The sequence below is a fragment of the Phyllostomus discolor genome, chromosome 4 (assembly GCF_004126475.2).
Source record: "Phyllostomus discolor isolate MPI-MPIP mPhyDis1 chromosome 4, mPhyDis1.pri.v3, whole genome shotgun sequence".
In the NCBI taxonomy this organism is placed as follows: Eukaryota; Metazoa; Chordata; class Mammalia; order Chiroptera; family Phyllostomidae; genus Phyllostomus; species Phyllostomus discolor.
In genome coordinates, this window is record NC_040906.2 from 8,253,715 (window position 1) to 8,277,095 (window position 23,381).

The window sequence follows — 23,381 nt, forward strand, 5'->3', positions numbered from 1 at the left end:
TGGGCGGGGCTTCGGGGCTCAGTCCGGCCTCCACCCCTACCTACAGCGCTGGGCTTCACTGGAGGGATGGCTGAAGGTCATGGTCTCCCGCAGCTGATCATCCAGAGATGTGAGCGATTTGCGAGCGGACACCCCCTTCCACAGGTAAGAGCGGCTCCTAGGGACCGTGAATGAACTGAAGAGATGCAGCATCTCTGGTCCGCGGCACTCCCCCTTCCCCAGACTGGGGAGCGCAGGTGAGGCAGGTCCCCGCGCGCTGCTGCAGCGCGTGGTTGGGACTGGATACGCTCGCTCGGGAGCCTCCTCCTGCTACGGCCCTGGATCTCCTCCAACCTCAGCTCACGGGCACAGACTCGCCCAGGTAGGTAGGTGTGCCTGGACTTGTAACTCTCAGCCAGGTGGAAAAGCAGGTGAATGGCATCCCGGATGCTGGCGACGGGCCAGCCTGTCCCTCCGCTGAAAACCTCAGCACAGAAGTCCAGATCCCCACCCGAAACTCGCGCCTAGGCCCCGTGGGGGGAAAGAGAGGGGTCTTGGGAGTGGAGCGATCCAGGGCTCATCTGAGAACCCCTTTAACTGAAGCTGAAAGAAAGCACAGCCATCCGGGGAAGGATACTTAATTCATCAAATAACACGCACAAGCAACGATTGGTCAAGCCGGTGTCGCTGCTGTCTACCTGCAAAAGGTTTCAGCTTGTACCGTGTGGAAAGGGTGAAAGAGATGATGTTTTCTGAAAACACTCCTGCCGGTATCTGAGCGCATTAGGGTCTCCTAGGGCCAAAGGTGTATTTTCATTATGGTACCTGTTTTAAATAGAGCAAAACACTGCTAAATTCCGATGTGCTTTCCTTCGGTCCGTCTTAGGAGTAGCTGAAACGGACACAACTACTTTCGTCCCCGTCAGTACTGCCATAGACCAGCAAGAGTGATTCCAGTTTGGGAACGGTGAATGCGTTTCAAGCATAAATATTCCAAGGTAAAGGTATTTGGCCTGTGGCGCCTTATCAGGTTAGGGGAGATTATGTCCTGTGAATTATTTACCTTTCTGAAATCACTGTCTGTGAACTCTGAGTGCCCAGCTGTGTTCATCCGGGTTAAATCTACCGCTTGGACTTCCAGGGCAGAGGTGGAAGGAAGCTGAGCTGAGCCCAGGACCAGATGAAGCGGCCCCTGAGACAGCCTTGTGAGGTGGGTGCAATTATTCACACTTACGAACAGGCTGGGAGAGGTGGAGTCCCTGCCACAAACAGCAGTGGGTCAGGAGGAACATGAACTTCAAACCCCTAAGTCTTGCTCTTTCCATCGGGCCCCATTGTCCACAGAAAACCCAAGTCTGGAGAGAAAAAAAACAATAAGCCTAAGTCTGGGAAGGTCCGCGGTGAGATGTCAAACTGTCAAAGCTGCTTTGGTAATTTAACAACCACTAGCAAGTGATTTACGATGAGACGAATAAACCAGAGGTTACCTGGGTAGGTTGGAGGTGCAGTGAATGGTGGTAACAAGCACGAGAAGATAATTTCTGGAAAAGGAGAAAGTCGTGCTTCTCATACAGATATAAAAATGAACACGTATTCAAGGATGTATTAACTCGTTAATGAGGAAACTGGTAAGGATGGTCCAACCAGATCAAAGGAGAATCCAAAGAATGGGTACATTTCTAGGTCAGGAACTCTGAAATGCAGGCGAACTTGGTTTTCCACGTGGGCTAAGGGAAGAGGGCTGTTGCCTCACTGGACGGAACTGGTCTGCATGGCTCTAGGCAGGAGTGATCTCAAGTTGTTACCAGTTCCTGCAGTTTACAAAGTTGTACAATAGCTCAAACAGGGCATAGTTTTTTCCTTGAAGGGCAACTTTCCCCTACCTTCCACCTCACCACGTGCACTGGACCAATCACCCGTACCACATTCAGGGGTTAGATGCTGTGGGGTGGCTTTCTAGCTGGGTTGTCCGCCCGTTTTATAGTTTTGCTAGGCACGTGTCCCCTGGCGCACCTGAGACTCGGTCGGTGTCACCGGAGACATACAGAGAATAAACAGGCTGGGAGGGGACGATTAATTCATCAGCCAATGTGTCGTGAAAGTGAAAAAGGATGGTGACATAGACGATGGATGGAACCCGGAGCATGTACATATTGTGAAGGTCACCTGCATCTGCTCCTTCGGTGGCTTTGACCAGCTGTTTGCAACCAATGTCACCTCGTGGCTCACAAACTATTATAATTATTAATATTCTGCACCATACCAAAAGATATATTTTTTGCTGATCTGACCAAAAAATAGGTATCATTTTGATTGATTCACACCAGACGGCTATTGTTGTATCAGCTGTTGTCATTTTTTTAATTGGACAATCTAAGGAAAAGAGGTCAGCACCCCTGACTAAATAGTCCGGTATTGCATGTTTTATAAATTCTTGCAGCACACCAGTTTTGAAAATTGCTGGTTTTGACCAAAAACAACAAGTCAGGCTGGCATGTTGAATATCTGGACCTCATTCGCATGCTTTGAAGTTGTATGGAGTGCTTCATTCCCATGAAGAAGGCATGATACTGGGGTGTTGTTCTGTTTTGGGGGGGATACATAAAGGATGATGAGTGGGTGATAGGGCTACTTTTTGGTTTTCTGAGACTCTAAGTCACTTCATACAAAATTCTAGAGAAACTAAATTCGATTATTTTAGCACAAACACTCAGGGGGAAATGCTTCTGATATGTCTACCTTCCTCATTGTCTGTGTTTCCGAAAAATCTGGATCTGGCTGTCTGTTTCGTTTAATGAGGTGCCAAAGAGGGTGACCACGGAAGAGGGTGGTTCCAGTGATCACAGCCACGGGAAGGCGATGAGCTTTGCTGGGTAAAGCCGTCATCCTCTGCCAGCCCAGTCCTAAGGCAGAGGACTCGAGGCTCCAGTGAGTGGCCACAGGAAGGAGCAGAAGACAGGACTGAAGACAGGAAACTGGACTTAGTTCTAGAAAGGAATAAGCTCAAGCCACAGAAGGAACAGGTAACTCTAATTCGATCTATTTTGAAAAATGTGTGTCGCCGGATTTACAAAGATTTTTTTTTTTTGCCTGTCCTCACTTTGATGGAAGAGCACTGTTTCCATTCTGAATTCTCTAGGACAGACCCAATTTCAAAGATGCTCTTTTGTTTTCAGATTAAATAGAATAGAAAAAGTCCAGGGCAGTAGGGGAGTTCTACAGAGTAAAATGTTTTGAAGGGAAAGGGAAGGGAGAGGATGGATTTTTTTAAATTGAGGTATCATTTACATACAATATAAACTATGGATTGTAATCTGGGTGTCTATAATTATATACACATATGTCATTATGTGCCATGAAGATACGGGGTGTTTCATCACTCCTGAAAGTCCCCTGTGTCCCTTTCCAGGCAGTCCCCATGCACCCCCACCTCAGAGGTCACTGTTCTGATTTCCATCACCCATGGAATCTTACAGGACGTCCCTGTCCTTTTTGTGTCTGGATTCTTTTTATGCAGAAGAATGTTCGAGATTCATTTGTTTTGTTTCATGGATCAATGATTCATTCCTTATTTCAAATCATCTGTACTGAACTATAATGGATATGTAATAAAATGTACATTATATGTGCAGTAAATAAGTTTTGACAAAAGTATGTAACTTTGGCCCCGGCCAGGTGGCTCAGTTGGTTGGACAGTCATCCCATGCACCAAGAAGGTGTGGGTTTGATCCCCAGTCAGGGCACACACCTGGGTTGCGGTTTCAGTTCCAGGTCAGGGCACGTGAGGGAGGCAGCTGATCAGTGTCTCTCTCTCTCCCACTTCCTCTCTCTCTAAAATTGGTAAACATATCCTTGGGTGAGAATTTTTTTCTTAAAGTATGTAAGTTTCTAACCACTGCCACAATCGAGATACACGGCATTTTCACCACTGCAGAAAACTCCTTCATGGTTTATTTTAGACAATCTCCCCCTAGTTCCCACCCCAGGCACCCACTGATCGGATTTTTATCACCATAGATTAGTTCTGCTTGTTTTAGGTAGTTCTGCTTTATATATATATTTTTTTCTTTCTTCCCCCCCGCCCCTACCCCACCACACACACTCATGGAATCATACAAGTTTGTGTCTGGATTCTTTGGCACAGCATAATGTTTTTTATTTACTTTTTTAAAATTATATTTTATGACCTGGCTGGTGTAGCTCAGTGGATTGAGCACAGGCTGCGAACCACGCATCACAGGTTTGATTCCTAGTCAAGGCACATGCCTAGGTTGCAGGCCATGGCCCCCAGCAACCGCACATTGACGTTTCTCTCTCTCTCTCTTTCTCTCTTTCTCTCTCTCTCCCTTCCCTCTCTAAAAATAAATAAATAAAATCTTTTTTAAAAATTATATTTTATTGATTATGCTATTACCGTTATCCTGATATTTCCCCCTTTCACCCCCTCCTCCACCCAGCACCCCTACTCCCTTAGGCAATCCCCTCACCATTGTTCAAATCTATAGGTCATGTGTATAAGTTCTTTGGATACTCCATCTCCTATACTGTACTTTACACCCCCAAGACTATTCTGTAACTACCAATTTATACTTCTTAATCCCCTCGCCTCTTCACCCATTCTCCCCACCCCCTTCCCCTCTGGCAATCCCCTGGTAACTAACTTCTTTTCTTTTCCTTTTAAGAGTCTTTCTTTATCTTTAAGCTTTGGAGTGGGCCTCTTTGCATCCATCATAATTGGGACTTTCTGTGCTTCCTGGACTTGCATGTCCATTTTCTTCACCAAATTAGGGAAGTTTTCTTTCACTATTTTTTCAGATAGATTTCCAATTTCTTGCTCTTTTCTCCTTCTGTTGGGGAACCCACACACGGGCTCACCTTATGATGTGAGTGTTGGACCTCTTAAAATTGTCCCAGAGGCTATTTATACTACCCTCAATTTTTTGGATTCTTCTTCCTTGTTCTGATTGGTTGTTTTTTGGTTCCTCATGTTCCAAATCATTGATTTGATTCTCAGCTTCATCCACTCTACTGTTGTTTCCCTGTAAATTGTCCTTTATTTCAATTAGTGTGTCCTTCATTTCTGACTGGGTCTTTTTTGTGCTGCTGAGGTCCTCACTAAGTTCTTTGAGCATCTGTATAACCCGTGTTTTGAACCCTGTATCTGATAGATTGCTTATCTCCACTTTGTTTAGCTCTTTTTCTGGGGTTTCGATGTGTTCTTTCATTTGGGTCATGTTTCTTTGTCTCCTCATTTTGGCAGCCTCCCTGGGTTTGTTTCTATGTATTAGGTGGAGCTGCTTTGACTCTGTATCTTGGTAGTGTGGTCTAATATAGTAGGTGCCCTGTAGTTTCCAGTGACACAGCTTCCTCTGTCACCCAAGCTGAGTACTTGAGGTGTTCCCTTTGTGTGGGCTGAGTACACCCTTCTCTTGTAGTTTAGCCTTGGTTGCTGCTGGCAGATCAATGGGAGGGATTTACCCAGGCCAGTTAGCTGCAAGGACTGTCTGTGACCACTTACCACCAACCTCCACCCTCCGTGGAGGATCAGCTGTGCAGGGGCCGGGTAGTGATGCTCCAACATGGTCTGTAGCTGCCCACCGGGTGCCTTGGCCCTGGGGTTTCCCCAGGCAGTGGAGGCCAAGGTCAGCCTCAACCTGTTTCTATGTATGCCCATGGTGCCCTGTCTGAGCTGTGCAGCAATCTGAAATAGCTGCTACTTGTGCTGAGCTTAGAGATTTCCAGGCGAAGTCAAGCTATGCCTCTAATCTGGTGCAGTGAGGGTTCACTGAAGCCAGCTATTGCTTGTTTGCTAGGATTTAGGAGCCAAGACCAGTCATTGTTGTGGAAAAGCAGCTTGGGTGGGCCCACAAGTTGGGTGGGGTAGAGTTTCTGCGGATCTCCAAGGTGGGTCACACAGTGTTAGCCAGGTTGATGGAGTCTCAGATATGGCACCAGCCTACCAACTCTGTTGGGAGAGGGCTGAACAATGGGGATCATAGCCTTTGCTCACCCCGATGCCAGACACTTCAGTCTCTCCCTGTGTATCTCTGGTGTCTTGCAAGTTGCCACCCCGCTGCTGGAGCTCAGAGGCTGTGAGTCTGAGTAGGTGAGTCTGTATGTGTGTTTCCCAACAGGAACTGCGGAGGGCTCCAGCAGCCTCCTCCACCGACTCAATCCCCACTGGCTTTCGCAGCCAGCAGCTGTGGGAACTTAGCATCCAAGCATTGGAATCCTGGGCTGGAGGGCCTCCTGTGGGTCTGAGACTCCTTTCTCCTAAGATATCCAGCCTGAATGTTTATCCTTGTGGATGTGGGGCCAGCCTGTTCCACATCCGTGCCCCTCCTATCAATCTGGATGAATATGGTTTCTTCAGTTCTGTAGTTGTCAGACTTCCCATTCAACTTAATTTCTGACATTCCTGAGCGATGGTTGTTCTATATTTTAGTTGTCATTTTGATGTGGTTGTGTGAAGATGTAACCGGAAAAGACACCGACATTCGGGCTGCCTGTCACTACCAAATCCAATTAAGCAATGACAGTGATTGAATCTTTTATAGGCGCTTTATTCAGATGGCCAGTGATCCGAGAAGATGGCGGGCTCATACCCTAACAAACCATCTCTCTCTTTCTTTCCCAACCAGATCTTTTATAAGGGGGTTGGGGGAGGGCAAACAAGGTGTCAGCGAAAGCCTTTGAAATTCAACAGTTGCCTCCAAGGGGGGAAGGGTGGTCACTTCCTTCTTCCTGGTACAGACATCTCCAGGAGTTCAGCTGCTTATTCTCAGGCACCAGGATGGGCCTTATCTGTAGTTACTGAAACAAAAACTTAATATACACATTACTTGCTAGATTTATGACTATTTACCTTAAGCTAAATTTTCCCAAATCTTAAGCCCCTATCAAAGAGGCAAGCCACGTCTGCCCACGTCACCATCTTGACCAGAAGCCACATAATGTTTTTTATATTCATCCAAGTTTTTGCAACATTTCTTTTTTTTTTTTTTTGCTTCTGATTAAATCAATATTCATTGCTCTGGGGAAGGTCTTTGCTTTGAGAAGTTAGGTCACTTCTAATGCAAAGGTGTTACAATGAAAGTGTCACACAGGCTGTCTGGTAACCCCAAAGGTACACATGGCCATTTATCCCCAGGGCTCACACTAGGCAGTGCACCTGTGCAGATATGCAGATGGTGCAACTGAGCCTGCGGCAGGTGCTGTCTGGCCTGCTGGGCAGGTGGAGCAGGGAGGCTGTGGTTCACTCCTGGGGCCGCCCTGCTCCGGGAGTGAACTCAGAGCTGATCTCAGCGCCGGCCTACTCCACCTGCTGCTGCTAGCGAGAGCTTCCCACATGTCCCATCCCACCCAAGGGGGCGCTAAATCTCTGCTGGGAAAGGCAGGTGATTCATTCAGCCTCTCTTGTGACTTCTGGCATCTTTACTGTAGATGTGAAGTCATGATAGCCTGATGGGCTGACTTCATCTAGAGAATGTCCTTTTATCTTTTCACTCACTGTCCAGATAATGTTCTTGTACCCTTTTTTTTTTAAGTCCTGGCGGAGCATATGAGTAATTTATGAGGATTATTGCCACAGGAACAACTGTTGAAAAAAATTAAAAATTATCTCCTTTGGAAAGCGAAACAGGGGAAAGGTAAACATCTTGCTCTAAAACAAAGGACACCGCGCCCATCTGTGCCCTCAAGTTAAATTCAGTGACGTGAAGGCAGGCCCAGCATTCTCTTTGAAGGAGGAGGATTATACTATGAGGTCAAAGTGGAGCGATAAATGGGCCAGTTGCAAAACAGCGGTGTGTTTCAGAACGGTGCTTTGCCATGGAGGGCTGCATCCCAACGAGACAGAACGTGTGTTCTCCAGTGATGACAAGAGACGTGCTAGTGGGGGCATCGTCCATGGTCAGGGACGCGGCTTCTCGCTCAGCATCCTTGTGTCGCAGCGAGGCGCATACAGTGGACAGCGTGTCATAAATGGGTACTTGTATATTGATAACCCAAACAAACGTTTTAGGGGAAAAAAAACAGCTAAACTCTGAAGTGCACTCGGTATTTAATTTTTTTCTGCAGCGTTTTATTAAAATCTTGTGCAATTCACCAAATTGTATTTTGACAGCCGCCCTCTGAAAAGCAGCACCCTGGAATACACTGGGACCAGAATTCTGCGGCTGTCGCCCGGCCAGCTCAACTTCTCCCGAGAGGAAACACTACTGAATTGGAATCTGGAAACCTGAGTGAGCCCCAGGTGAGGCCCTGAGGTCGGCTAAATGTGGAAAGGACACAGATCTCACTGCCACTGGCCTGCGGGTTCCCCGCCTATAAAACAAGGACAAGGCTACCTCTTCTGTCACCTCGAAAAATTGCCAAAGAAACATTTAAAATTGTTTCCAAAGGTAGAAATTACGGGAAGAGATTCTATAAGCAATTTTACCATCACAGTCTTCATCGTGATGACGTAAAAAGGGAGCATCCCCCACTGATGAGATCAAAATCAGAGGTGGGGCTGGTAGTTCCCAACATTCTGAGCCCACTAGCCCCAGACTTCTCCAGCGGGTGAGACACTGAGTGGGACAGTCCCTGGGTTGTCCGGCCGGAATCCTAGAGCCCACGCGGACGTGGCCTTTGGGGCAGATGGCAGAGAAATGAGGTGAGGAAAATGTTGAGGTGGCGGGCATGCGGTGCCACAGAGGTAGGAGGCGGCTACCCATTGGAGGAGAGGGAAGAAGTGAACTTGCCAAACACTGCCCCGACCTTGAACTCAACTTGAACCTTTCTTAGCTGAGTGGTCATGAGCTTTGAGGAGGCTTGGCTCCCCAGCCTGAAGTAGTGGAAACATTTTTATACATAATTATATAATAAATAGATAGTATAACCTATATAAATATAATTATATATTATATGATGTGAAACATGCAATTATATACTTACGTATATAACATATACGTATAATTAGGATTGCTCTAAAGCTGAGAGACGGACAAAGCAGCTAGCCCACTGCTTGGTGTCAAGCAGGAATGAAGTAAATAGCAGCTGGCAGGTTGGTATCATTTGACCTGTGTAAGCTGCAAGCTTTATGTAAGGAAAAAGGTCACAGCCTTCAGGAGGGGTGGGGTGAAAGGTCATGCTGGGCTGGAGGATTTTACTCATCTGTGTGCTGTGCTAACTGACAGAGCCCGACTGTGGGATTTTATTCAGTGCTAACCACAGGCACTCAGGGCCCGTGTTGGGCAAGCAGTTTATGTTGGATGGGACAGTCACAAACATGCAGTGGCATGTGCCTGTGAAGGGGTTGATGTCAGGATCACCTGAGGGTGTGTTACCTGCCCCGCTCTCTCCAGGGCCCAGAGGTCCAGGAAAGAATTTCAGGGTTGCAGGTTCTTTGTGTAGCTTTGAAAACGCTCCCTGGATGATTTGCATCCACTTCTCCCACCACCCTGCTAAGGTCCAAGGCTGTGGCATGGAGCCAAAGGCTCGCTTTGGGCCAACCAGCCCAGCGGATGGATGAGGGACGGTGGTCCTTGGTCCTCCTGCATCAGAATCACTCAGGGTATATAAATGCAGATTCCGGGGCCTCTTGTACCTTCTGAATCCCATTCAGGGATGGAGCCCAGGAACCCACATGTTTACCAGGTGATTCCGATGTGCAAGTCAGGCTCACGCAGTCTTGCTTGACTAGCCAGGTTTGGAACGGGTTCTGCAATGAGGCAAGTGCTGGAGCACGGGACTCGGAGTGGGTAGGAAAGGCAGGAGGTGAAACAAGAGCCCGACGTTAGGAGCCGAGAGTCCCAGAGAGGCCCACCGGGCAGTGACGGTGGCTGTGGCTCTGCGGGCAGAAGAACGGCCTCCAGGAGACGCATCATCTCTGAAGGGGTCTGGGAGCCCCAGGACACCCCCGCCGCTCTGCCCAGGCCTTCTGGATTAAGGACTGCTGCTAAGGTTTGATGAGACGCCTTTTCTCATTTTCTCTGGCAGAAAAGCAAGCTTTGGAGAACGTGTGTATTTCCACGGGGAAGGGGCTGGATGGAGGGCTGAGGGAAGGAAGCCCAGGCTTCTAGGGCCCAGTGATGAGCCCCCCCAGAGATTTCTCAGCTGTTTGCAGCTAAGTCAGACACCCCCCCTCATTTTCTGCCCATTAGGCTAGAGTCACCGTTGAGTCCTCCATCCAACATGAGGAGAGCAATGGGAGCAACCTGGGTTTGAGCAGCAAACCCGTGCCCTGCGTGACGCCACGTCCTTTCCAGGTGCCTGGGTGCGCCGTGCTTACACAAGCCCGCACATGCCATTATCATCGTTATCCCGTTCAGCCGAGCTTCAAGGCATTTGTAGGGTGGAGGACTGCCCTGGCCTTGACCTGGCGCAGCCAGGAAGTACACTTAGGAAACCCAGACAGAGCTTTACTAGTCCTCAGGGGTGACGTTTGACTTTCTTCCCTTTATTTTCACAGGACCTACTATGTGTTGGGCACTCTTCTAGACACTAGGGGCAGAGCAGGGATCCAAACAGACAGAAAGCCCTGCCCTCCTGCTTATACTCGAGTGAGGCACACACTCTTCCTCTGCTTGACCTTCCCAGTGAAGTCCAGTTGGGAACAGCATTAGAACAGTAAAGAGATGGAGAGATTGATAATCCGGGGGACGGCTAGCAGCCCAGGGAACATGGGCATAGTCCTAGGTCTCTGAGATGCACGGAGAAGGTGGTGGCTTGCAGTCAGTGAAAAATCCATCATCAGCATAGATGAACTTTCTAGATGTACAGCCCCAGGTGCCACCCCATTAAGACCCCCCCCCCGTGAAAGATGGCCAACACAGACTGCCTTCCCAGGGCAACCTTTTCTACTCGAATATCACTCGCAGCGAGAGAGGCCTCGGCAAGGCCAGCAGCGTTGCAGGGAGAAGGTGCATTCCGTGCATTCTTGTCCGAGGGAGGTGGTGGAGGGCGGCCAACCCCAGATGTTCTTGGCAAAATTTCCCCCATTGTCAGCATTGCTCACCGTTGCCATCATTTGATTCCAAATTATGATTTCCATGGTCTCAGCATTGTCTCATCAAGGGTTTCATTGACCTAAACGACAGCAGTGTCTACTTTACTTTACCCAGAGGAACTATGCAGCTTCCTGAGACCACCTTGCGAAAGAGTAGGGTAGGCGGCAACTGTGGTGTGACCCAGCAGCCCCTCCCTACCTTCACGGCCCTTAGCCAAGTTTCTCCCCCTGGACACCTGCAGTTCCACCCAGGTGGCTGCCGTTCCTGAAATGAGCCTCATCTTCCTTCTCTCTGCCCCACCTTCAAACTGCAGTTTCCCCTGGGAGCCCTGTGTATTAAGCCATAGTCTTTTAAAAAAAAGGATTTTATTTACTTATTTTTTAGAGAGGGAATGGGGGAGAGAGAGAGAGAGAGGGAGAAACATCAGTGTGCAGTTGCTGGGGGCCATGGCCTGCAACCAAGGCATGTGCCCTGACTGGGAATCGAACCTGTGACACTTTGGTTCACAGCCCACGCTCAATCCACTGAGCTACACCAACCAGGGCTAAGCTATAGTCTTTAGTGTGAGTGTGTTCCTAGGAACACCTTCTTCCCTCGCTGCGGGGAAGGACTGCCGTTAGGTTAGTTCCGGCAGCCGAGGAAGAAGGGCCACCAGAATGAGGCCGAGAGGAGCAATCGAAAGGACGCCAGTGGGAGGCAGGAAGACCTGAATTCAACTCTTGACCATGCAGTTTGCAGCCATTGGCTGGATGTCTCGGATCTCCCATACACTCACCTGGGAATCTGGGGAAGTGATATATGTTTTACAGTCATTATGAGGATTTAATGAGATAATATGCAGAAAAGCGTTGTACTCATAACAGGTTAGTTTCTTCTTCTTTTTAAAAATTTTTATTGGATTTTCTCCATTACCGTTAATCTCCCCCTACCCTCTTCCGTAGCTTCTTTCTTGTGAATTATCTCAGAGCACTTTCCCACGGGCACTAAAACTGGGTAAGCTTTACATAGCATGATCTAAAATATGAAGGAAAAAGAGTGAATTTTCCTGTGTACATCATCCACGTGAAAAAGCAAAGTGTTTTCAAATATAACCACCATAAAGTGGGGGTCTCTATGCAGTGACAGATGGGGTCCTCCACCGAGTGTTTTGTCTGATGTTTGACTTTCAAACAATTTTATTTCTGGGTTAGGGTAAAAGTACAAATTATCGATTAGCTACCTGCCCCCCTGAGTGAGAAACTGTAGACTAACAGAAGAAATGGGCCCAGCTATAAATAAAAATGAAATACAGTCTAAGAAATGAGGACTTCCTCTCCCAATGTAGAGTTAGCACCAGTATGGGAAAGGGGTGTAGTGGCATGGGGTGGGCGGGGGTGGGGGGGGGGAGCGTGCAATATGGAAAAGATGGCAAGTCTGATCATTATCCAGTTCAATTTTTTAACTGAACAATTATAAATTTGCAAGAGATTGAAGACATCTAACAAAAATACCTTGGATGCCTGTTATGTGTCGAGTGTAATGCTAGGCAAGGGACAGCCTAAAGGAGAGATACATGTGTAAATGATTACATGCCACTGCGTGTGTTAAAGATTTCAGGGTCGCAGTGCAAAATAGAGTGGGCAGATAATAGAGTGCCTACTCAACTCCATCCATGTCCTTTTGGGTTTGATCTCCTACAAGGACCTTGCCTCCCACAAGTACACAAATAACCCACCAGCCAATGTCTTACTTACTTTCAAACATTCATTGGCCTGTTGTTCACCCTCCATTAGTGGCTCCTCAGTCCCGCGTTTGTGATGGAGAACACTGAAGCGAGTGAGACTCTACCCCAGCCGTAGTGAACGAGAAGTTCATTGACAATGGACCGTGTGACTGGCTCACCTACAGAATACTCGAGAGCACAGCTTTCCATTTCAGCTGCAGATGGATGAAACTTCCATCCAAAAACATTTAGATCTCCTCAGTTTTCATTACTCCCAAGATGGCAAGAAGAGCAAAGGTCAATTAATGTTGGCTTTGTTTCCATTCCCTTAGCCATGGCTTGTTTCCAAATTTCGCCGAGCCGTTCCTGGATTTATCCCACTACCGTCCTCTGCCTATTTGGGTTTTTCTCCACGATGAGACCCTCGGAACCCTTCCTTATCCCGTATTTATCTGGACCAGATAAAAACCTGACCAGCGCAGAGGTAAGTGAGTATCCACGCATGTCTTAATGTGGTTTAATTTTACAGGACTTGAGCAAGAGCAGAAACAGGGCTTCATGCAATCTGAAATACTATTAACACACTGACTTCAATGAATCTCATCCTCGTGGTAGTTGGTATTTGAATAGCAAACCATTCAAACTACTCCTTTCCCCCAAGACTTGCAAAAAAATGGGAAACCAAAATACATTACAGGTGTAACAAATATTTTAACCTTTTTAGAGTTCTAGCATTGGTCTTCCCACCTAAGAACCTTTCAAGTCTCCGTCAACTCTGCGATACCAGGTTCTCCACCGAGTCTGTTACACTAATCGTGAAATAAAATCCCTGCCAGGCACTACATCGAGTCCTAGTAAATTTCCAGGCTGCTGGTGGATAAGCAGACTCTCATAAAGAATTGTTGCCTTTCTTTACGACAGTCAGTTTTGAAAAACGATCTACCAGCATTATCTGCCCCAGAAAACCAAATTCTCTTACTTAAAAGATCTACTTCTTTTTTTATACATAACAAGTGCCACAGAAAATTCTGTGACCCAAGTGGAGAGTTACCCTGGGCTAGATTCAAAGTCCCCAGCCAGAGCTATGAAAACATGGCAGAGGCTGTGGTTTCACTGGGAAGATGCATTGATCCTGGTTTCCTTGGGGACAAGGTGGCAAGGACAGAGAGGTGAACTTATGCTGTGGTGTAAAATCACTTAGGGACAACTGTGTTCCAAAGACCCCCAGATGGAAGCAGGTCATGATTAAGGCAAAAGAAATGACAGACATGGGCTCAGAATCAGCCAGTGAACCTCCTGGGGTCTGCTTCTGAGACCGCTAGGGACTAGTTAATGTATCCATCCTCCAAAGCACAGCTCAGTCGCACTAGCCTGTCTGATCACTGAACTTTCCATCATCATTGGCATTTAAACCCACAAAGGTTGCCGTGGAAAGCAGAAGGGACAGAGCAAAGGCTGCTGTGACCTGCACCCATCATGATCCAAAAGTGAACAGCTTCTTCAGTCCTTTCTCTCTGTGAATGAACTTTGAGGTCCCTGAATTTCTGACTAAATCCATGATACAGCTAGCCCATACCAAACAGAGGCCAGAACTGAGACAAATCAGTAGAACTGGAAGAAAGGGGGTTAGAGAGCCCAGAAAATGTGACCAGGAAGGATATTAAAGGCATTACTATTTCCCACTCCATAATCCTGCAAGGTTATTTACTCTTTGATCTTCATGTATATATTTATCCAGACTTGGGAAGGGCTGACATTTTTGACATAGTGATAAGTCAAATGAAGATAAAGCTTGTCAGATTGTTTCAGCATTGTAGCCTCTTTATCAAAGAGCATGGTATTTGTCTAAGAGCCTGAAAAAAATAAAAGTGTGTTGAGCAAGTTTTCACTGATTTGCTCAACCGTGTACATTATCTGAACACAATATAGTTCAGGTTGTACATATATTCTCCTGCTGGGATGCACGTAAGTATATGATTATTTTTGCAGGGGAAGGGGATCTCTGTTTTCCTAGTGGCTTTCTTGACAATCCCTTTTCTAAAGTTGTTTTCCATAACCTGAAGAATATCCCTCCTATCGGACTGGATGCAAACTTTGGTATTGCACCAGCGACATGTACCTTAGCGTGCACGTAGCTGAGAAAGGTGCTCTTCTCACTTCCCGGTGCTCCGTGGCCCCACAACTCGTGTTCCACCTTCACAGATAACCAATGAGATCCTTCCCGTGTGGACATACTCTTACCTGGTGCTGCTGTTCCCCGTGTTCATCCTCACCGATTTCGTCCGCTACAAGCCAGTCATCGTCCTCCAGGGGATCAGCTACATCATTACCTGGCTGCTGCTCCTGTTCGGCCAAGGAGTGCAAGTCATGCAGGTCGTGGAGTTCTTCTACGGGATGGTCACCGCCACCGAGGTGGCCTACTACGCCTACATCTACAGCGTGGTCAGCCCAGAGCACTACCAGAGAGTGAGCGGCTACTGCAGGGCCGTCACGCTGGTGGCCTACACGGCGGGCTCAGTACTGGCCCAAGTCCTGGTGTCCCTGGTCAACTTATCGTACTTCTACCTCAATGTCATATCCTTGGCCTCTGTCTCTGTGGCTTTCCTGTCCTCACTTTTTCTGCCAATGCCCAGGAAAAGCATGTTTTTCCATGCAAAAGCCAGCAAAGACGTCCAGAAGCCATCAAGCACAAATGCCGTGTCAGACGAGCCACGTGGGGACAAAGCACCCCGCTACAATGAGGAGAAACCCACTCCGGAAATAGCCGCCTCTTCGGGGAACTGGGATGGTGGGCCGCTGGGCGGCCCAAAGCAGGAAAATGTCGCTGCGAGAGTTTTTGTGCAGTGGTTCCAAGATCTGAAGGAGTGCTACTCCTCCAACCGTCTTTTTTACTGGTCCCTGTGGTGGGCTCTTTCCACAGCAGGCTTTAACCAGGTTGTGAACTATGTTCAAATCCTGTGGGACTATAAGGCACCGTCCCAAAATTCTTCCGTCTATAACGGGGCGGTAGAAGCTATTGCGACCTTCGGAGGTAAGTGTGCACTGATTGATCTTCCTTTGATGGGACACCCCATTAAGTTCGTTTTCCCATTTGCTAAACTTCCGCTGGTAGTAAAGTAGCTCTGTTCAGAGGGCACATTAATCTTCTTTAGAAATGGAAGGTGCTGGGAGAAGACACGGGGGACGTGCCACTTCTGTTTTATGTGTTACGGTTGCAACAGGTAGCTCGGAAGCTCAGGGTTGAGCACCAAACAATTGAATTGTGGCCAAGTTCCTAAGATTCCCTTTCAGCATCAGGAAAAGTCCTAACAATGCCCTCTGTTCTTCTAGAATTGTTTTTCATGCCAAAAGGCAAGTACACATCTTGAATACAAGTAGGAGTTTTTCTTATTTTAGAAAATGAGCTGAACTATTAAGGCTTCTAAATTATCCCTGGAAGGGTTTTGCTTAATAAAGAATTTGGTTTACATAGCACCCACCTTTAGAAATTCCAGTCTGTACACCAAAAATGTTCGAAAGTTGCTGTCTGATGAGATTTCAGTAAGGAGCGGGAGAGACGTGAGAGCCAGGATTCTGAGATCAGTGGGAAATCTGCCTTTGAACTTGGCTCTGCAGTAAATATTTGTAATCTGGTGAGTGGAAACTTGAATGTCAAGTAAGACTTTGAAGCTATTTTCTAGGAAGTAGGAGATGCCCACACCCTCGTTCACAAAAAGTTTCAGAAAACTCATGCGGCGCCTGTTTATTGTTGCCCCCCCCCCGCCTTTGGGAGACTTGAGAGGAACTTGGAAACCAGCACTGTGCTGGGATGGGCACCGAGGTCCTGCCTCCCACGTCCAAAGTCGAAGGGGAAGAACGGCTTTCTGTTTCCTTTGCAGGCGTCGTTCTTTCTCAGATCAAATGTGACAAAGTTCACTAATCACGCGTCAGTAGTGTGAAACATAAATACCTAACTACAGTCAATTATTTGACCTCTTAAGCTCCGCACATCAGCCGAGAGCTGTTCACTCAAAACCTCAAGCAAATTAGGACAGATTTGAAGATGTTAAGATGGACACTAGAATTAAGATTAAGATTAATAAAGATTTGCATTATTTATAATAGTTATAATACAACCATTGTATAAATAAGATTAATATAAATAACATGTAAGGCATAATAAAATATAAATATATAAATAATAATAAAGATGAAGACTTACTCCCCAGTGCAACACAGCTGTTACTCATCATTGAAAAAAAAAAAACTTAACTACAGCCCTGGCGGGTGTGGCTCGGTGGATTGAGTGCCGGCCTGTGAACCAAAAGGTTGCCAGTTCAGTTCCTAGTCAGGGCACAGGCCTGGGTTACAGGCCAGGGCCCCAGTGGGGGGCACACAAGCCACACATTTCTCCCTCTCTTTCTCCTTCCCTTCCCCTCTCTAAAAATAAGTACATAAAATCTTTAAAAAAAACTTACTATAAAAAATGATAAAGGCAAATATAGATGGGCTGGGAGTACCTCCAGAGCAACTGTTTCATCCTTTCCTATCCCTACCCACCCCCACCCTGCCCCGTGCCATATTGAATGAATGGGTTCACGTCTCATTTCTCCCCATTCTGCTGTGGTCAGGAGCCTTCCCAGCCCTCTGGCTAGTACAGTGCGTGGCACGGAGACAGCACTAATAAAAAGTGTGGCAATTAAATGAGTCAAAGAATAGGAAGTAAGAGAGAAGCCAAAGGAAAACCTGGTGGAGAAAAGGATAAACCCTCATTGAAGTGGATCACACTATTTTCACAAACTGTGAAAGCAATATACGTGTATTCATTCATCTTTTAGAATTGCCCAAGACCTGAGTTTTCAAAAGCACGAGCTGATATTTCCCACGTGCAAGGCCAACGTGGTTGATCTTCTGTGTTGTTTCTTTGTCAGGGGCTGTGGCTGCCTTCGCAGTGGGTTACGTGAAAGTCAACTGGGACCTTCTGGGAGAGCTGGCCTTGGCGGTCTTCTCCGTGGTCAATGCCGGCTCCCTATTTCTCATGCACTACACGACCAGCATCTGGGCATGCTATGCTGGCTACTTGATATTCAAGTCCAGCTACATGCTTCTTATCACCATAGCAGTGTAAGTATTACCAGCCATCTGTGTCCACTCCTAAAACTAAACCCTGCTCTCTCTTCTGTAAGCTTCCAGTACTTCGGAGAACCTCAGGGGGATTTTAACTAATTGCAATTTTAAATGTTGACTACTTCCTATTAAATTAGACACACTTAGGCCATCTTTTTATTTCACTATTTGCCGTCTGAGTATTACTAAGACTAGTCATCAAGGAAAGAAGTTCCTCACTGGGCAGGTCTTGGTGGGTAGCAATACCCCGGGCACACACTTTCTGGAACAAGGTCTCTCTTTGCCTCAGCAAGCCCTGGCCGTTGTTTCTGGGCATCTAGGTGAACACACCTTTGAAGTGAAGGTAACCACCTTCAAGGAAGCACGTGATCTTGTGAACTGCCCTGCAGTCCAGTCCTGGCCTCGCTTCCTCCCACAACCTTAGTTTCCCTCTTACTTTCAGATGCAAGAAAGAAGGTGCAAAAAAAACAAAAGTTACTCTTTGGTGAATTTGAGATCTTGCTCCCAGGAATATGTCATCCATTTGGCTCAAGTAAACTCTCTCTTTTTTTTTAAGATTTTATTTATTTATTTTTTAGAAAGGGAAGGGAGGGAGAAAGAGGGAGAGAGAGAAACATGAATGTGCGGTTGCTGGGGGCCATGGCCTGCAACCCAGGCAGGTACCCTGACTGGGAATCCAACCTGCAACACTTTGGTTTGCAGCCCGCACTCAATCCACTGAGCTACACCAGCCAGGGCAGCTCAAGTAAACTCTTATAAAAATTCTCAAAAGAAAAAAAAAAAGAAATTTCTGTCAGTTCGTCAACCAAGAGCAATGATACATGGTCAGGTCGTGATTTTTTTATTCCAAGCGATTTGCCATAGCAACATGGGATGGAATCGGGCTGTGAATGATTCAGTTTAAGTTTCAGCCCTGATTTCACGTGGTTGCTCGAGTAATTCCAAGCATGTTTCCGAAACAAAATATTCTTAGCAAGTTATAATAAGTCAGACATCAAAAAGTGCAGGTGCAAAGATTATTAGCAACGAAATTCCAGGGATCATTTTTTTAAAGGACAGTTAGAAACATTTGGTTCTACATCTAAGCACAAGGAAAGCTGACTGTGTAGGAGATGTACTTTAGTGGTAACCAAAAAAGAGAAGAAACATTTGCATTTAAAATCACATAAAGAAAGTAAAGACAAAAACTGTATCAGGTTTCATTTTTTCATTTGTGAAAAATGTTTGATAAGTGATTGACAGGGCACAGAATTATGAGCACCCTGGGGAAACACTGTGAAATGGCAGAGATGAAACTTGTTAACAAGTTTATTTTTTTTTCACTGAGATGTGTCATTTAATGAATCCAACTCATGTGTCTTGAATTTCTTTTTTTAATGTGAGCATGTGGTTAAGGTGGCATTGTATTATTTCTTTTCATTGTAAGAATATTCAGAAGACAAAGCCTTAACCTGCATTCCAAGGGAGAACTCTGAGTAACACACTTTTCAGTCTTTCAGAAGTGTTTTAAGATTTCAAAATCTATTATTTATTAAAAATTAATTACAGACTCAGCTCTACAACCAGTCATGGTCTGGCTCTTCCAAAGAATAATTCACATGCCCTGGCTGGCATAGCTCAGTGGATTGAGCACAAGCTGCGAACCAAAGTGTCACAGGTTCGATTCCCAGTCAGGGTACATGCCTGAGTTGCAGGCCATGACCCCCAGCAACCGCACATTCATGTTTCTCTCTCTCTCTCTCTCCCCCTCCTTCCCTCTGTATAAATAAATAAATAAATAAAAATCTTTAAAAAGGAAGAATAATTCACACCAAATTTTAACACTCTCAAAACAATTGACAATAAAATGAATAACTCTACAAAATTCCTCAGATTGGGTGTTGCATGCATTTTTATAAAAATTCACTATAAAACACTCAGATCATATCGCGTCCAATATCCCAAATTATGAGAGCTTAGAACATTTAGGCTTAATTTCTGGAAGTATTACTTTGGATAGGAGGAATTTGGTATCTTTCCTATAACTCATTTAATTAAGCCTTTATCTATTTTAAAACTCCCTTTCTTTGCCCTGTCTGTTTGTCTGCACTGGAGGAGATTTCGTTGAGAATTGCTGTTAACAAGAAGTAAGCGAGTCAGACAAAGACAAATACCACATGATTTCACTTACATGTGGAATCTACTGAACCAAATAAACTGAGTAGAAGCAGACTCACAGACACAGAGAACGGACTGACGGCTGGAGGAGAGGAAGGGGCTGAGGGCTGCAGGGAAAAGGTTGGGGGATGAAGCAGGACAAAGTGGCGGTTGCAGAATAGACACAGAGACGTGGATTGCAGCCTGGGGAACACAGCCAGTAACGTCAAAACTGGGTCTGGGGCAGGTGGGTCCTTGGAGGAGCAGGGGCACCCCTCTGTAGCGTGCAGGGTTTCCCTGCCCCTGGGCTGTACATCTGAAACTGGTGCGGAGTGGTAGTGAATGCAAACTGTGTTTGAAAAATACAATTAAATAATAAATAAATATGGTTTAAATGCAAAACATTGAAGACACTCTTTTGTCTTTTTTTTTCCAGTTACGGTTGACCCACAATATTATACCAGTTTCAGGAATACAACACAGTGACTAGCCATTCATATAACTTACAAAGCAATCACCCCTAAGTCAAGCACTCATCGGACACTCATATATAATTATCGCAATATAATTGACTAAATCCTCTATTCTGTACATCCTGTGACTTTCTATAACTGGCAACTTGTACATGGTAATTCCTTCCCCTTTTCACTCATCTCCTGAATCTCCTTCCCATCCGGCAGGCTGCATTTATTTTATTTTATTTTTTTGTCTTTTAAAGATAAGAATCCCATGTCTACTCTTGTGAAAAACATGCTCAATGTTTAATGACAGGTTTCAGATTGCCGTCAACCTGAGTATGGAACGGTATGCCCTGGTGTTCGGAATCAACACCTTCCTTGCCCTGGTGGTTCAGACCCTTGTGACTGTGATCGTAGTAGACCCGAGAGGGCTCAACCTGCCAGTCAGCATTCAGGTAAGCCGCAAAACTGCTCTTCATACTTGGTGGGAATGGAGAGTAACGAGGTCCTCTCAAAGGACCCTATACCCTTACCACTGCCAATGCTTAAATTGCTCAAATTCCTTGGCTAGGCAAATTTTAAAACAAGAAACTCCTTAATTACCAGTATAACACACCCAGTAGTTTCGAGCAATAATCGCAGTAAGTCAGCATTTATCTTTGGCTCCTAAAACATTGTCAGGTGTCCCCACACACATCATTGTGTCCCCAGATGCCTCTTCTTCCTCCCACCATCTGGTTCCGAGGTTTACTGAGGTTTAACTAGGAGGCTCACCAGGCTGCAGACCTCTGTTCCCTGTTCCCCGTACTCCTGAGGGGCTTAAAATTAGCTCAATCTCACATTTTATATGAGGATCTGAAAAAGGAGGATATAAAATAGATAAAAAAGTATCCTCAATGTCTGAGATTCGTTACTGGAGACATTGCACATAGCACTGTACCATCCTACAAACACAGGTGCATAGGTCAGTGGGAGTTCGTACTTTTCCACCATTGGCAAGGTGAGCTAACCATGAACCAAGCCACCCTGGTTCCAGAGCCCGCACTCTTAGTTACTGTATGGTTAACGCTTTCATACCTGGTTCTTCCAAGTTGGCAGAAGAAAGTACTGTGCAAACCTAAATATCCCATATTAAGGTCCCGGGTCTCAGTTATTCCCTAATCCAAGCAAATCAATGGCATCACGATGAATAATCAATACAAAGATGGTCAGCTATTATGTGTATCTAATTCCATTTGTTTTCCTACAGTTTTTGGTTTACGGGGGTTATTTTGCCGTCATTGCTGGGATTTTCCTCGTTAGAAGCATATACATTATCTACTCAGTCAAATGCCGAAGGGAAGCACAGAGCTCTCCCCTAAGTCACAGTGCACAAGGGCCACACCCAGAGGGACCCAGGGATGCCCTCTAATCCTATGTTAATGACTACAGCCTCTTGGCAAGAACCGTGCTGGTCACAATGTCGCTGAGTGCCATCAATTGACACTCATCACGAGCCTGGATTCCGATGAACCTTTTCAAAACCACAGCAAAATCCCAGCTTCAGACCAGATATCTTTATGCCCAGCCGAACTGGATGCAGTCGACAGGACCCACGAATCTCAATTAAACAGCCCACGTTGGGACTCTGGTGAATGGTGGTGACTGAAAAATTCTGTTCCGAGCACTTGCGAGGGGACAGGACAATGGCATGGAAACAGACCACCGTCCTGGGGTTGATGTTCCCCATCGGTGTGCAGAAGTGCCAACAGCATGGACCCTGCTTCCTGGCTTACACACGTGTTTCATCCTACCAAAACAGGCAGCACGTGGAACATTTTTTGTCACATGAGTCATTTTCCTTTTTCTTCCATTAAGAGTATTTCTGTATAACAGTTCTCTAAGAGAATTACAAAGTTTGGTCCCATTTCTAAGGACTCCTCTCCGATCTTGATAACTTAGCATTATGAACAAGCTTTTATGTGATAATATCACAATTGGATTTTTTAATGATAATTTTTTACTTTGAGCTTTGCTGAGCTTTATTGTTGAAACTCTACCTCAACAATAATTCAGACACTCCTGTGTGTCCCCAGAATGACATTCATCTCAATTCCTAGTGGCCCAACGAGAGACAATGTGCTTTCTTCCTGTTGGGACCCCAGATAGGTATCTTATTGCTATGTCAGTGTAATGTCTGTCTAAAACAGAAAACTTGAACAGAAATTCCAGGGGTCTCTACAAGTATTCATAAATAAGAACACAGTGATTGGGGGTGGGCACCTAATTTTTAAGTGGTAGAGATTGTACTAAATAAAATAATGTGTACAGAAATATTAAAGAATCTTTCTAATTTTCTGATGAGTTGTATTGAAAATTGTCCAAGCTTGTCTGCCCTTTGACACTTCAGCAGAGGATACATTGAGCAGTATGCCACTGGGAATAAAGACTGCTGATTCAAGGTTTGTGTTTCAAATATACTTTTCTCCAAATCCCCAAATCCAATCACTGGACTAAAAACCCAGCTCCAAAGTCAACACACACTCAGTGGAGAAAACTAATGACAATCCTACTTATGTCAAAAGCAAGAAAGGGATGACCACTATTATCCTTCTCACTTAACTTATTGTACTGGAGAGATTAGCCAACACAATTAGACAAGCAAAAAAAATGACATTAAAATTGAAAAGGAGGAAAACTATTACTATTCCAGAGGCTACAAGTATATACCCAAGAGACTCAACTAAAAACTGAGATAGTGGAATAGAAAGTAAGTATATAGAAAACAACAGCTTTTGTGATATAACAATCATTTAGTGAAAGACCCCATGTATGGCTAAAATAAATGTAATCTATTTAACGATTTAATAAATGTGGAAGACATATATGAATATGCCTGAAAATATTTATAAAGAGTATGAAATAACACCCAGGCATATGGACAAAAAACTACCTTGTTCTTGGTTAGGAAAATGTATATATGAAGCCATCAGGCTTCCTAAATAATTTAGACATTAAATCTAATTCCAG

At 45.6% G+C, this 23,381-nt stretch overlaps 1 protein-coding gene across 6 annotated transcripts; it reads left to right on the top strand.

The window, feature by feature from the left end:
• Positions 1–23,381, top strand: LOC114495147 (thiamine transporter 2). Of its 6 annotated transcripts, none has more exons than XM_036022761.1 (8): positions 1–144; positions 1,126–1,189; positions 2,779–3,002; positions 12,888–13,156; positions 14,875–15,703; positions 17,583–17,775; positions 20,686–20,827; positions 21,622–23,381. In XM_036022761.1, exons 4-8 carry the CDS (start codon positions 13,007–13,009, stop codon positions 21,781–21,783), a joined length of 1,476 nt encoding a protein of 491 aa, XP_035878654.1. In that variant the 5' UTR covers positions 1–144; positions 1,126–1,189; positions 2,779–3,002; positions 12,888–13,006; the 3' UTR covers positions 21,784–23,381. The 6 variants fall into 6 exon arrangements, with proteins under 6 accessions (XP_035878654.1, XP_035878653.1, XP_035878651.1 ...); XM_036022760.1 differs by lacking the exon at positions 1–144 and adding an exon at positions 663–977; XM_036022758.1 differs by lacking the exon at positions 1–144 and having other exon boundaries at positions 1,011–1,189.